The sequence below is a fragment of the Vigna unguiculata genome, chromosome 1 (assembly GCF_004118075.2).
Source record: "Vigna unguiculata cultivar IT97K-499-35 chromosome 1, ASM411807v1, whole genome shotgun sequence".
NCBI lineage: Eukaryota > Viridiplantae > Streptophyta > Magnoliopsida > Fabales > Fabaceae > Vigna > Vigna unguiculata.
In genome coordinates, this window is record NC_040279.1 from 40850508 (window position 1) to 40866960 (window position 16453).

A 16453-nucleotide genomic window follows, 5' to 3' on the forward strand; every position below is an offset into this window, starting at 1 on the left:
ACATGTAATAGGTAATTCAGTTACTTAATTGAATTCTCCAAATTTCACACTCATATTAACTTATTCATGGAAGATGAATTCTCCAACAACTAGATAGAGAATTGTGCTACTCACACGAAGTTTAACACAGACATTTAATACTTATCAACTCGATTAATTCTTTAATTATACATATTCCATTCAAATTATTTTGTAATTCATACTTTACTTATATTTTAGATCAATCCTAATTGAGTATGACAAAAGATTTATTATCTTGTAAATATCACTGGAAAAAAATCATTAAATAACAACTATATTTATATATAAAAAAATTAATCATTATATTAACTAAATTAAAAACTATTTTATAAATCAAAAGTTATTTGTACTATTTAAAATAGTTTAAACTAAATTTTTTTACTATTAATAAAATATTATAATTCATTTTTGAATTAAAATTTAAACTGATTTCTAATATTAGTTACTAAATATTTAGCTACTTAATTCTATATTAGTCTATAATTTAAAAATATAGACTAATTTAAAATTAATAATAGTAATTAAAATTTTGATGATTAATATTAGAGATTAATTTAAACTCTAAATTATAAATCAATTATGTTTTTTTATTAATAACAAAAGCTATTTAAATATCAATAATTTTTAATTTATAAAACAATCACTAATTTAGTTAATATAGTTAATATAATAGTTAATTATTTTTATCTTTAATTTAGTTGTTATATTTAATTTATAGTATATTTCTTTTTTCTCATAGTTTGATTCAGTTTGTCACTTTCCACGTGTAGTCCTCTGAATTTCCTTTGGACCATCTGGGGCATATAAAATTTATGATTTATCGTCAATAATCATTCTACAGACTGGGTTTAATCGTAATAGGTTACATCATCTTATACGTTATACATTCATCAAATTACTCATCTTCTACACCTTCATTTCCACGAACCTTTGTTGCACTGTTGCAAACAACAATGGAAGTCACATGAGTTTGTGAAGAAAAGTTCATACTACTACTCAGTTTCCGACATGGTCAATAGTTTGACATACTTATATTCTTCTATAAAATATCACAAAACAATGCATGTTTAGTCACATGGTCAAATCAAATATATTCACACGGTCACCTTTTAGTTACAGATAGAGTTCTAAGGTCAGATATTTCCAGCCCAGTCAAGTCAAGCAACATTCTATATATTACGACATTTTATATCGCACTCAAATTTATATTTTGAGAAAAGAAAATTATAACTGTGAATAAAATGTTACAAATGAAAAAAAAAATACATTTTTAACAAGTTATTGTATTCGTACATGGTATACCTCAACATATTAAATTATATAAATTTACTGCATTATTTTAATTTTTTTCACTAAAGTAAACTTTTCCCTTAAGAGAAACAAAATCCAAAAGCAATACTAGATAGATTTGTCAAATTCCTAATGGTCAAACATATTCTTTACTTCATATTCATATTACTCTGTCCCATTTGTGCCCTACGAGATCATCAACTATTTGGATAAAGCAATTGTTGTGTACCGTTCCCATTGGTCATAGCTGAATGAATTAATATATCTATAGATTAATTCGTAGTTATATCATGTATAAATGCACACGATATTTTTATAATATTATTTGTATATTTTCTTTCTATGTCATAATTTATTTTTTTCTCTAGTTAATTTTATACAAATAAATAAATTGTAAGAAGGTAATCTCTTAATTCAGTCCATATTTGTTGCAGGAAATTAAGCAACACCCGTGCGGTCAGAGATTTGAAGCTTTGCGTTTACATTTTACATAGTTTCATGAAAAGCCCGTGCACCCTTGAACTTTTTCGCAGCCAAAAAGGAACAATGCACTGATATCATGGTGTATATATACAAGGTACCACAGTCCTCATATTTTGCATGTTATAAATCATCTCTCACATTTGTTTTTCTACACATCAAGTCTACCCCACACGGCAATCTAGTACTTGGTTTCATTAATTAAAGTTGAGTACGAGGTTCTGTAAATGTCAGTTGAAGCTTTTGCAATGGCTGGTATGGATTACATGGAGAACACAATCAATGTTGGTGCATTGGAACAGAGCTTGAAACAGTTGCAGGCACCGCAGGTTATAATGTCTGAGACTAATGAGCAAAGTTTAAGTGGCGAGGGTGAGAAAGGTCATTGCAGCAGTTGTTTAGGGTTGGACAGTGAGATGGCGATGGAGTGGGTGAAAATGAAGATGCGCGAATGGGCCATAGCTGTTGCTTCAGACAATCACACCAAAGCTGAACTTAGGGTTTCGGAGATTCTTCTTATAATGGATAGTCATCATTTGATGCACGCCAGTAATTAATTAAAAGCGATTTTTTTTTTCTTTTTTGATCGATTGTATTCCATTTGTTCTTTATAGTTGTATGGTCCCAAATATTCTTTTCATTAATCAGCTTTGTTGTGTATACATGAAGAACTTTTTGTTGCATTTTTATGTTGTAGTTACATTTCAGTTTCTTCAATTCAATGGTTGAAAAAAGTATAACCGTGTAAACTCGTGAAAAAACAATGGAAGAGAAAGGAAGAAAACTGGGAAAATAGTTTGTTTTAAAATAATTAAATAAAAGAATTATAATGATATTATAATTCCTAATTTTTATTTTTATAAAAGAAAACGGGGAAAATAGTTTGATTTTTTTTTAAATAATGTAATTATTTCTATTAAATGATATTAAAGTCAGATTTTAAAGTATTACGTGTTAAAATTCAAATTTATTAAATATTAAAGTCTAATATATTATACTTAAAATGTGTCTTGTATCAAAATCAAAGATTTTAAAATAATAAATAATCAAAATTTTGACACATAAAACTTTCAAATTATGCTAACACTAATTTAAGATAAAGGACCACATTAAATATTTTATAAAAATAGAAACTCAATTAAATAAAAATCAAATATAATAACTAAAACAAATTAAAGATTTAGATACAATAACTAAATTACTAATATAAAAAAAAAAACCATACTCCCAATTATTTGTTATATATTTCAAATAAAGAGTAGTGGTGCTTGTAATCATCAACCCGACTTGAAGTATAGAATAATATTCATTTCATGTTGTATATATTTATGTCATATAGAATTGTATGTAAAATGGAATTCAAAAATTATAATTATTTAACAACAACATTATATATATACTATATATTATGTTTGGAATCATGGTTGTATAATTATTCCGGTGAAAAGGACACATAATTATAAGTCTTCCATAAATTCAAGTGACTTATTGAGTTATACATATAGTAAGAATGCTAAAATCAACTTTTTTTTTCTATAAGTTTATACTGTTTTCCTTCATTTTACTCGATCTTGGTGAGTACTTACTAAATATTAGTGCATCCAAAAACTTGAATAGAAAAGGTCCTTCCTCTCCATTTATTTGCGAAATTGGTCACATTTAAAATTACGTTGTAGATATGCATAGACAAGCACGGGTTTAACATGCATGTTCTTGCATGGCGTTTCAGGCATTGACCGAATAACGATGTTGGTGTTATAGTGACAGATGACGTTATTGCTGATCCATGAAGCAACAGTATATGAGAGATATCACGTGTGGAATTGGAGACTCTAAAACAAGTGAAGTTATTGAGCCATGCAGCATCCGTGACTTAGTTTATTTTTAGTTGCCTAAACCTAAAAAACCCTTTGTATAAATTGGTTTTGCGGCTATCGAAGCAATTCACATTCACACTTAGCATCGTTTTGGAAGCATGTCTTTCGAAGCTATGGCAATGGCGGGCATGGATTACAAAAAGTGTGGCATTTCTTTGGAAGAGTGTGAGACCCTTTATCCACACCAGTCTCTGCATCTTCTGGTAGAGCCTCATCAATTCCCTAATTTGACTGCAGAAGCTGTCAAAGCAAAGATCCAAAAGTGGGCAAAAGCTGTTGCTTCATGTTCCAACCAACACACTGTCACAAATCACAAATAACTCCATGCATTTTAGCTTAAGCTTATAACCTACACCATGTTTAATTCCCTACCATTAATCTGTAATACTTATTTCTTCTTATTGTATTATGTTGATGCAAATTGAAGCTTGGAAATTAACAAATCTCTTGTCTTTATTTTATTACTCTTTTTCTTTCCTTTTACCTGTACTATTTTATATTGTTATTCGTGTAAAATTGATTATTTACTTTTTTATTATTACATATGTTTATTATAAGAAAAATAATTTTTTAACAACTAAATTTTAATAACATTCTTTTGTGACCTTAACCAATTTAGTTTTCATAACTAAGGTAGTAGAAAAGAGGGTGGAAATGTACTTCTTGCATTTTGTTAGGAACAAGACAATAAATAGCACAAGAATTTAACGTGGTTCCACGTACAATGTGTATATCTAGATCCACGACTATACTAGGAAGTACTTTTATTTTTGGTGTATCTCAAGCTTTACATATGATCTCTTATATAGTAAAAGAGAGAACCACATCTCACAATTCTTAGCGATGGGACTAAATCAAACACCATAACAAGTGGTATCAGAGCCGATGGTTAAAACTGGCTCAGACGAGCGCAGGTCCCTGTATCGAAAGTCTTCCTAGAAGGAGTTCCAGGTAAGCGTGTCCCGTTAAGATGAACGACGGTACGAGAATGGATATTCGTGGTTGGAAATGCTTTCGCTGGAAGGAGAGTGTACCAATGTGGTTGAAGGGAATCACCCTTATGGGGGAAATGGTTAAGAATCCAAGTGTGAGTTTAAGTCTCACATTGACTAGAAATGAGAAAGTAGAGCACTATATAAAAATAAAGACTCATAAACCCATTACCTTAAAGGTTTTGGGTTGGGAGTGGTGTTAATGCCTTATGTGGCTATACTCAAATCTCATTGATGTTGTATCTCCCTAGTGAAACTCCGTCTGTAAAACCTTACAAATGATATCAAAGCTGATGGTTAAAACTGATTCAAATGAACCTAACACATTTGATATCATAATATGAACTGGTTTTCAGTGGTAAGTTGTCAAGCTTTGTAATCAAGTCAGTATGAGAGAAAGTTAATAATTATAATTAGTTAATCACAAAGTTCAAATGTCTTTTTTTTCAAAAAAAAGAGTATGATATATATATATAGGCGATAATATTAGTTACCTATGTAATAGTAAGATTGAGTTCAAAAACTAAGATGAAATATTTGCAAATTTTGAAGATTTGGTTAAATTTATTTAGTTTAGATAGTATGATGTGTCATGTGTTTTTAGGAAGCAAAATGATGATTATAGTTTCAAATAATAATATTTTAGAGAAAAGTTATACTCACTTCCTATGTAAGTTATCATGTTAGAGGTAATGATAAATGGTACTTAATGTCTTGTTGTTTTAAAAATATATATTTTTAACACTCGTATTTTATTTAATTTTTAAATAAACGTTACATATATTTTAATTTTAATAAATTATAATTATCTTCTCATATGTTTTAACTAAAAGAACATTTATCTCCCCTACTTTATTTTAAAATATTATATAAACTAAAATTCAATAAAATATTGATCGATATATATTAAAGTATCATTAAAAGTGATAAGGTGGTTTAGAAGTAAAATTTGATATACAAATTTCTTAGCAAAAACTACAAATCATCTTATGCAATTTTTTTTTTTTTATATAAAAACTACAAATCTTTCCAAACAACTTTGGTAGCAAAAGTTGCAAACCTTTTCATAGATTTGTTTTGGCCAAAATTTCATATCTTTCTGTGAGACACAACAATCCAAACCTCTTTTACGTTCCAAAAACTTGACAACATTTAAATCAATTCTTTAGTTTTAAGAAATATTTTACTTTTTTTCGTTCTTATTATCCGATGGAACTGTGATAAATAAACACTTAAAAACTGACATTAATAAAAGAGAAAAAAATTCAATACATTTCTCTCTATATTTAAGATCCTTTCTTGCAAATAAGAAAATACAACTGCTAAGAGAACTTAAAGATTCAAAGGAAGAATTATTTTTCTCTCTTAATTTTTTCTTTCGAGCACTACAATAGTTAAAATAAAAGGAAATGATTTTGAGGCGTTAATATTGTTTCTTTTGTAATTAAAAAGAACTACTAGAGTAGCAATATATAACCCAAAAGTTTAGCATTAAACTGAAAATGCATTATTTCAACTTCATAATATTTCAACATTCTAATATAAAGTCGTAAAGTTTGATATCAATTAAAATATCTACACACAAGAATCTTAATTTAACTAAAAATATTTTTTCAAATTTCAAGTAACTTTTTAATTATTTTAGCCAAACACAACAAATTGAAATAAGTCTACCGGCAAATAATTTAATTACTTACACTATTTTCAGTAATTAAAGAGATAATTCCAAATTTTAATAAGAACAAATAAGCTAAATTCAATAGTAATTTGCATTCTACGTACTAAATATAAATATACCGTGGGTTAAATATATTTTTTATTCCTTAATTATAAGAAAAATTTGAATTTGTTTATCTTTAAAACTTTGACACGATTTAGTCTTAAATTTTAGAAATTTGTGATTTAGACATTTGGTTCTTGCTAGAGTGTCTTAAAGACACTGTTTAAGGTGTAATTAATGAACATTGAATTTTGTAAGAGTTCATCGTTAAATGTGATATTAAATGAATTATGACCTTAATAAATATGAGTGTAATTTTATTTTATTTAGATGACAAAAATGTCCACAAGTGTTATACATATGTAATTGATAATTTATTTGTTACCTAAAAAAAAGTTAAAAAATAATTAAACAATAAAATAATTATATTTTAATGTTATTAAAAATTAGAAATAATTAAACGTAAAAGAAAATTAATTAACAGAAAATTAAATATTATTTTTAAATAAAGAATAATTAATATAATATTCATTAATTACACCTTAACCATAACTTAGAACACTAATTAACATTTTCCAACCATTTTACTAATATTTGTTAAAATTATTTGACGTTTTAAATATATTTCTGAGCTAACATTGGAGTAGAAATATGTGAAACGATGTGAACAACTCAAATCTTATCATAAAACATGTTTGAAACGTCAAGTAAATTTAATAAAATTTAGTTAAAAAAATTACATTTACATATTTCTAAACTTGAATGACTAAATTTTGTCAAACTTTTAAATATGAACTAATTTCAATTTTTACCGAAAATTAAGAATTAAAATTATATTTAACCATGTATGATTAACACACCTTAAAATCTCAGAACTGGTTACACCATGCCATTCCTGTGTTGGCATACATATCCCTCGGCATTTATTTCCAAATTGATCACATTTTAAACTTGGCTTTGGTGCACAGTGGAATAGTAAGTAGACTGACATTAACGACCACCACGGCACGGATATGACATGTTTCTTGCAATTGCATGCCCTTCCATTTCGGGCATTGATGAATAGATGTGAGCTTCATGAGTTATATGACGTAGTTGCTGACCCAAGTTAAGTACCAAAAGTAGGTCTAGATAATGACACGATAATCAAATAAATATCATTGTGATAGATTTTGAATAAAATTCATATTATTTAAATTTAATATAGCATTACAAAAGGATACATTTTGTATTTGTTTATATACTATAAAATAATCTTATCTAATTAATGTTGGATTTCTACCACCAATTTTTTTTTCTAATTCCTAGAATTTAGGGACACAAACAATCACATGTAAAAAATGAATTTGCCCGTGCAACACTCGTGAATCGGTCAGTTTTCACAAATTAAAGCACAACAACCTTAGTTTCCTCTGCTATATAAATTACTCTCATGGCTAGCTGCTACCTCAAATCACAAATCACAAATCACAAATCACAACTCTCACTTAGCATTCTCATATTGTGTACCCTCATCTGATCCCTGTTAAAAATGTCCATTGAAGCTATGGCAATGGCGGGCATGGATTACAAAGAATGTGGCATCTCTTTGGAAAAGTGGAATCCCCTTATCCCACAGCAACCTCCTTTGTATCTTGTGGCAGTGCACGAGGAATTGGTTAATTTGCGTGCAGAGGGGATGAAAGCAAAGATCCGAACATGGGCAAAAGCCGTTGCTTCAACTTCCAAACAACAAAGTGTCACAAATCACCAGTTCAAACTACTTGTCTTTAGCTAGTTTTTTGTAGCAACAAAAAGAAGCATAAGCTGGACCCAGAAATTTAAACTACCATGTTTAATTTGCTAGCATTAGTAAGCAATTTATACAGCAGATCGATTTGGTGCATACTATTCCATATTTTTCTCAGTTTCTGGTTTTGATTCTGCAAACGATACTCCTTAACCAATTCTTTTATACAACTTTTTTTGGTGTAGAGATTATTGAAGCAAGTAACAAATATCAGACATGTCTAAAGAACAATTACTCCAATCTACCAACTTTGTTAACCCTGGTTTGTTTTTGCATAGATATTTGACCTCACCACAACTCTCTGCTTCCAGTAATTTCCTAAGAGAAGAAAGGTTAAAACCTCGTTTAAATAAATGAAAGTCATAATTTTCAGAATATGAAGTTTATTACCTATATTTTTACACATGGAAAACAATAACCCTATGTCTGTTTTCAATCGGATTAACTTCTTATGAACGGTGGTAGTGTGCTACAACATCAAGTGTAATGGTCTAAATTTCTCATCTTCCTCCTGACAACTCAATGGCATCTTGGTTATTCATTGAATCTTCTCCCCACTTCATTCTTCTCTGTAGTCTCTCGTAATCTTGCCTCGTAGCAACCTCCACATGCTGCCATTCTTCCCATCTTTGGGCAAGCCCTTCTCCCTCTAACATTCTTACAACTTCTGACATCGCCGGTCGATCCTCCGGCGACGCTTGTGTGCAGAGCAATGCAATTTGTACAATCATTTCAACCTCTCCTATTACGTAATTTTTCTTCAGGTTGCTGTCCACAATAACATCTAGCCTTTTCTCCCGTTGCAGTTTCTTAACCTATACCAAACAAAATATGGTAAAAATAGTAACCAACTGGTATAGCAGAATAATTCAGAGCTTATGTAAGAAGATAACTAGCACAAGCACAACACAAGCACATGTCCTTAACCTTTTGATCATCAACATTATAGAATGTAAAACCATGACTTAGAAAACATTATAGACATAATCAAGGCACCAACAGGCATGCAACAACTTCCATGCATGTCGACACTTATGAGAAAAAAAGTGATGCTAAAATGAGGTTGTCTCACATGGTCAAGCAATAACACGTCATCCTCCTCTTCCAAACGTGAAAAGTCAATAGCACGTTGACCTGTAACAAGTTCCAAAAGCATAATCCCATAACCAAAAATATCAGTCCTTTCTGAAGATTTTCCTGTGGACAAGTATTCTGGAGCTATATGACCCATTGTCCCTCGAACTTGAGTTGTCACAGTAGTATTTCGAACATCAACTAATTTTGCCAAACCAAAGTCACCAACAACTGCTTCAAAATCTCCATCTAGTAATATATTAGCTGCCTTCACATCCCTATGAATAATCCTAGGATTACACTGCTCGTGAAGATATTCTAGGCCACGAGCTGTTCCTAGAGCCACTCGTTTTCTAGTAGGCCAATCCAAAACGGGTTCCCCAGGTCTGAGTTCTGCACCAGTGTCAAAACAGAGAAATTTTCACTTAAAATGCCAAAATATGAAAGCAAACTTAAAGACAATGCAGAGGGTCAAGCTACCCTCAAATTAAAATATTGCCAGACAAAGATACGGAATTCATAAATCGGACACGGTTACATTTGATGTCACATCAGGCTTTCAAACATGCAATGTTACTAAATACCTCGTAGACGATAGGCAACACTTAAGTTTTGCATGAAGGGATAAACTAAGAGACGTTCTGTTGGAGTAGTACAAAAACCAATGAGCCGTAACAGGTTCCTATGGACAGCTACACTTATCAACTCCACTTCACGCTGGAAGGCAGCGTCACCCGCAGGACTTTCATAATCAGTTAACCTTTTGACAGCAACTTTTGTACCATCTGCTAGAACACCTTTATAAACCTTTCCAAAGCCTCCTTGTCCTAATATATTTTTCTCGCTGAAGTTGTCTGTAGCTATCTGTAGTTCTTTCCAGGAAAATCTTTTTATTTGACCAAATGTAATTCGGCGATCGACCTCACCTGAAAATACATGAGAAAAAATATATTCAAATAGCTTGTTAGCAAGAGAAATTTTCAAAAAATGGTAAAATAGATAGTTCATATCAACCATAGTTTGAAAAATGATGGTAAACTAGAAAGCTTGACCGTTTCTTTGTTTTATTTATTTTTTCTTCAGCTCTTGAGCATACATTGTCCTTGTCTCGGTCTACTTCTCTTCTTTTTATAAAATTAATGTTACACAGTATTTCAACTAGTTGTCACAATTAAAAGCATTACAAGATAGTTCAACCAGTTAATTCTTCATTCATCTCACAAATATTTAACCATATGCCAAAATGAAGGAAAAGCATAGCCAAAACATATTTGCAACACTAAAGTTTGAAGAACTAAGCCTAATCAATAAAAAATAATATTACATTAATTAGACAGATGCTCTAAAATAGAAAAAATATTACTGCAGACAGACAGATGCTACACACATTAATACTGGATACCAGTATTTTTTAAAAGAAAAATGCAATTCCAATAAAGAGATGGTGCATTAAGAGCTATGGAGTGCACCATTCATAAAAACTAATCTAAATGAGGACAACAATGACTTATGTCATAAATTCACGATTTTATAGCATTAGATCAACTTTGAGCAGAATGTGCAGGCAGTTTCACCGGATCAATAGCTACTAATTCTGAAGCTACAGACAATCTACAAAAACTTTGTGAAGGCTGAAAAAGGAACACAAACCTGGAACATCTACAAAAATTTCACGCTTGCACCCCTTGTACCAGAAGAACAGCAGACAACCAAGAAAAAGAATAACAACTAAACCTGCAACTATTCCAACTATGAGGCCTACTTTTGTTTTATGAGACGAACCTGTCAAATGAAGGAAAACTAGTTTTCAGCTTGTTGCCTGTAAATGGAGGGGGTGGGAGACGGAAAACACTTTACAGATCAAAACAGTATTAACAAAAGTAACCTTGAACTGCATTATCAGATGAGCAAAGATGATGATAACTCACTCCACAATTCAAATTATTTCCAGTGAAACTGCAATGGGCAATACAGTGGAACATAAATAAGCCTATTTAAGCAACGGATGAATTTTTTGTACAAATTTATAGTTTTATCCAAGGACACCATAAACATGAAAGTTAGATGTGTGACGACACAACAAAGAACAAGATACCAAATAATTCCAAACAAGCAGATATTAGTGAGACTTGTATGAAGGATAAAATGATGGACAATCAGCTTAGGTTTGAACATGTACAAAGAAAGCCACTAGAAATAAGGAAAGTAGATTTCATGGCTTTTAGCCTTGAAAAAAGGGATAAAGGGAGACCCAAAAAGACATGGCAGGAAATTATGGAAAAGTATCTCATATTGAATAATATCACTGAAATTTTGGTTTGTTACAAACTCAATTGTATTGTACAATCCATGTATCCAACCTCACCTAGTGAGAAAAGGCTATTATTATTGTTTCCTTAACAATGGTCCTTAGGAAACCTGATCAGTATTTGCCAATGAAAAATTGTATTTCTTTTAATGTGACAAAAAATTACCACCTTAAACTTCTGCCATTCAATATTATATATTGGGTATATGGAAAAAGTCCGGCAATGAGAATTCTAAATTAGGTTGGAGAAATTGAATAAGTGATGATTACAAATCTTTCAAAGGAAGATCAAAAAGTGGAACCAGAAAAGACCATTAGAATCATAGACTACCATTTCGTTATGTAACAATGTTGAATGAAATTGATGACATAGGTTCTTTAGGCATCCACTTTCCAAGTGTTTGAACCTTTTAGGTATAGTCCTCGGTCGGGGATACAAAATTACTGTCAAAAAAAGTATTTGACGAATTTCACATTTTGGTTTTAAGGTATCTAATTCTAATTTACTGTACATACTTGTATGTAGGAATGCTGAACAACCGCTCCGGAATCTTCCCACTAAGATCATTTGAATCTAGCAAACTGTAAAAGAGAAGTTTGAACAATCCATCAGATATCAAATGATAATAAAATGTACTTGAGATCAAAATACGAGTATAAAAAATATTAACATACACATTGATCAAGCTTGGGAGACTGGCAAGTGATTCTGGAATAGTTCCATTAAGATTGTTTTGACTCAATGTCCTAGTTGAAGACCAAAATTAGATACTGCCGGACATTACAAAAGTAAAATAGATGCTAAGACTCCATACTTACAAGAATTGAAGCTTTCTAAGACTACCAAGTGAATATGGTATTTCACCAGTTAATTTGTTGTTTTCCAAATCTAATCTGACCAAGCTTGTAAGATTTCCAAATTCTTTTGGAATGTCACCAGTGATGTTATTACCTTGCAAAGAACTTCACGGTAAATGTGTAAGAAAAAAGGTGAAAAAGATGAACAATTGAAAGCGTGAAGAATAAAATCACAAAATTCACCAAAAAACATCATATGGTTCTTGAAAAAACAACCAAAGTTTACATAATTCCATACACACTACAAATGCTATATGCATTTTTCCATTCACTTTCTTAAATTAACAATTAGAAAGCAGGAACCCTACTGATTGATTTAATAGTGTACTACAGTTCATCAGATACACAGAAGATAGTAATATTCAACGGTAAAAGGTTTTAATATAACCATGTAATTTAATGAATCTATGCCTCAACACTTAAATGAAACAAACCAAGAACGTTGAGGCTATGAACTGAAATATGGGACAGGGCAGAGGGAGAAGGCAGTTCTGTGGATCTTTCATACTAAATACTTACAGAGTTTCGAGACTTTTCAGGGATGCTATTCTTGGTGTCAACGATCCTGTGAATCCCATAAATTCTAGTGAACTGCAATGAAGTAATATGTATAATTATACGTTATGAATGAAATATCTAGGTACCAATGAAGTTGAAGCTGTCACAATCTTCCTCAAACTAAATATTCAAAAGAAGAGAAGGGTTAGGAACATACACTCTCTTATTAGTTATATTTATTGAAAACTACAAAATTAAAAGAGAGATTGTTGAATAAGATATAGAATCCATAAAATTTTGTCAATTTTAATAAATTTCAACTAGCAAGAGAGAGTATATTCACAAGACTAAACCAGAGAAATTGTTCTTAGCATTTCTCTTCAAAGAAAACACAGCCAGTGGATGTTTCCAATATTATAATAAGAATATCTTACACTCGAATAACGTTGTTATTCTGGTCACATTCAACATTTGACCAAGTACAAGGGTCAACTAGATTTTTATTCCAGTTTGTAAGCTGGCTGGGAGAAGCATTCAATGATAACTTCAACGCATACAGCGCATCTTCTGAAATGAACATATAAATTATACATCTATTAAAGACTGAAAGTCCAAATCCACTTGCAACTTCGACAAAAACAGAAAGGCAGATAGATGTAAAATCCATAGCATTTTCTACTGCAATATTATAAAAGTGATAAGGTTATCATATGTCGTCAACGAACATGATAAATGATGTGCAAAGGTACAGGTTGCTCACACAATTCTCGGATAATGATTCTATCCAGTAAGTACATGATCCCAATTTTCAAAGTTTCATTAATTTCCAAGCACTGCTAACAAATAGTTTATTCCGTGGTTGAAGTAGGATCATTCATATGGAGCATATTTAAATAAATTGAAATAACCCAAATGATTTTTCTAAAAGATAAATGAAAAGGGCAAAATGTTGATGGATCAAAGTGCCACCTGGTCAACCAAACGTGACAGTAGTGTAACAGAAAGGATTATGAAGAAATTAAATCTCAGAGAGGCAGAACAATAATACCAGTGTGCTTAAACATGAATGAATCTCAAATTTCTATTAAGTTGAAAGCCAGACCATGACAGAGAAAAGGAAGTGAAGAAATAAAAACTACAGCTAAATCTTTACATAGCTTAAAGATTAACAGGAATAAGTTTGAACAGCAGATTGAACCTTGTGAATCAAGCCCAGCCAACGCAGAAGAGCACACACTAGTCAATAGCAAAAGAACAAATGCCAAATCCATTTTTCCACTCTCATCAACCACTCAACCAGTGACAGAGTGCATTATGCTCAAGTACCACAACATAAATCTTCATCTGTCTAGTGTAGAACAAACGAAACACCCCACTAAGTTGTAATCGGTGAAGACAGACAGTAAATATCATACAGAGATAAAAGGGGACAAATGAAGAAGATTGCCGGAACCAAGATGCGATATGAGACAGACGTGTCAAATGACCAACCGTGAATTTTCAACCATCGATGGAAAAAGCTTAAGTACTAACAGATAGGGGTCAACCACCAAAAGAGAGAACAAATGAAACCAGGAACAGAAGTGGAATCATTTACAAGACAAAAATTAAACATGGTTTGAACCGGTCAAAGTCAGTTTTTTGTTTTTCACTTTTTGTTAGTAAAATAAATAAAGGGGTAGCTTTGTGGAGATGATGAAGAGAAGAGATAACACCTGAGTAAAGTTGAAATATATAAACAAGACATAGAAGACACAGAAATTGTGAACTGAAATAGAACCTAATGAAAAAGGTTTCTGATTAAAATTGAGTGAGTCTCAGCATAAAAGAAATTATACTGTGGATTGAAATTGAAGTGTTGATTTCGTATTTTACTAAATTAACTTCCAGCAGTGATGTTATACCAGCAATTTGGGCAAAAATAAAACTAATAAATTAACCCATGGAGGATAAAATGAAAGAGAGAACAAAATAAAGAAAACCCTAGATATTACTATGATACTGGATGATGAGATTAGCATAAAGCAATCCAATGTGCTGTGTCCACTAGTCGGTAGTACTTTGAAAACAAAGACCAATCATTGTCGTTCAATCACTATCATTGTCCCCATTTTATGTCAAAGGCCAGTCTTTGATTTCTTTTTCTTTTTCTTCTTTTGAATATTATTTAATTAGACGGAAAACAAAGAGAAAAGAAAATATGCGATATAAAGACTTTTTCTTTTATTCAATTGAAGATAAAATGGAAACAAAAGAAAAGTTAACTCCAAGATATATAAAAAAAAAATCCTTCTTACCCTTTTAATTATAAATTGTTAACGTTTGTGATTTTTTCTAAAATAAAAAAAAAAGTGAATATTAAAAACTAGTGTGCCAATAGCACCTATTTATTAGTTTTCGTTATTTTCTCTCTTATTTATCCTATCACTTATCATATTCTTGTATTTGTCTACATTATATTTGTCAATAGACATGTATTTGTGGAAGGTCAAAAGTCAAAAAGAAAAAACTACTGTCCCAGTACTCCTGCCCTTTTGAACATCAGTGATGTTTTTGGACATAATGATTATTCTGTTTTTTAATCATGCCATTAATACTAGGGGTGGCAAACGGGTCAGCTCGGCCCGTTTTGGCCCGGCCCGTATGTGGTCCGTCAAAAAATGGGTCGGGACGGGCTGACCCGTCAAACAGAAACGGGTCAATATTCATAACCCGTTCTGTATAGGACGGACTAACGGGTCGGGCCGGGCTGGCCCGTCTAGTTTTTTTTTTTAATTTTTTTAATTAGTTTTCAAATTTTTTAATTTGTTTTATTTTTTAAATTTGTTTATATATACATATAAATTATTATTAAAGTCATATTTAATCAAATAAAATATTATTTTAACTTTTAATTGATTAGTTAATGTTTTTAATTAGATAAGTTAAAATAATTATTAAATTTACATATTAAATTATTCAATTATAACTAATAATTCAAATTTAATTAGTAGGTGTTAATGATTTAAATTACAATACTATTATATATTTCTACATTTAAAATATATAATCTAAAAAATTAATTTTTTTAATTATTTTTATTGTATTTTATTTTTTTAAAACGGGCCAACGGGTCAGAACAGGCCAGCCCGTACTTTGCCCCGTCAAGTTGACGGGCTGGACGGGACGGGTCAAAACGGGCTGACGGGTTGAAATCTTCAACCCAGCCTGTTCCTTTTAGCACAGGCTGACGGGCTGGCCCGTTGGGTCCAACCCTTTTTGCCACCCCTAATTAATACATGTTAGAAGTGTTAATGTTCTTTTAACATAATCTCAACCAACCAGTATTTTCAGTAAAAAAGTTGTAACATGAAAAATGATGTATCTAAGTTGTTTCTTTGTTTTGTTAAATAAGAGTAACATGAATAAAATAAAAATTGATATACAGTTGCGGTTACTATATATTTTTGCATCATGTTTTTCATTTTCCCATATACTTTGTATTTAGGATTATGGTTAGGTTTTTCATGGAGAAATATAAATAAGATTTGCTACGTCGTGATAGAC

General features: G+C 30.9%; 1 protein-coding gene across 2 annotated transcripts; it reads right to left on the reverse strand.

The window, feature by feature from the left end:
- Nucleotides 1-8390: 8390 nt before the first annotated feature.
- LOC114185680 (probable LRR receptor-like serine/threonine-protein kinase At5g10290) lies at nt 8391-14859 on the reverse strand. 2 transcript variants are annotated; one of them, XM_028073551.1, is made up of 11 exons: nt 14106-14859; nt 13342-13474; nt 12929-13000; nt 12371-12514; nt 12227-12298; nt 12068-12133; nt 11129-11199; nt 10894-11025; nt 9828-10169; nt 9242-9636; nt 8391-8984 (listed from the first exon to the last, which is right to left on the reverse strand). In XM_028073551.1, exons 1-11 carry the CDS (start codon nt 14176-14178, stop codon nt 8670-8672), a joined length of 1815 nt encoding a protein of 604 aa, XP_027929352.1. In that variant the 5' UTR covers nt 14179-14859; the 3' UTR covers nt 8391-8669. The 2 variants fall into 2 exon arrangements, with proteins under 2 accessions (XP_027929352.1, XP_027929360.1); XM_028073559.1 differs by lacking the exon at nt 13342-13474 and having other exon boundaries at nt 14106-14857.
- Nucleotides 14860-16453: the final 1594 nt, after the last annotated feature.

Bases quoted from the DNA above. Each gene is read 5' to 3' on its own strand.
- LOC114185680 (XM_028073551.1), bottom strand. From the start codon at position 14,178: ATGGATTTGGCATTTGTTCTTTTGCTATTGACTAGTGTGTGCTCTTCT. The intron at 12,134-12,226 runs GTATGTTAATAT...TCTCTTTTACAG, and splicing joins CTCCCAAGCTTGATCAATGT to TTTGCTAGATTCAAATGATC. The intron at 11,200-12,067 runs GTATGTACAGTA...TGCCCATTGCAG, and splicing joins TTCAGCATTCCTACATACAA to TTTCACTGGAAATAATTTGA.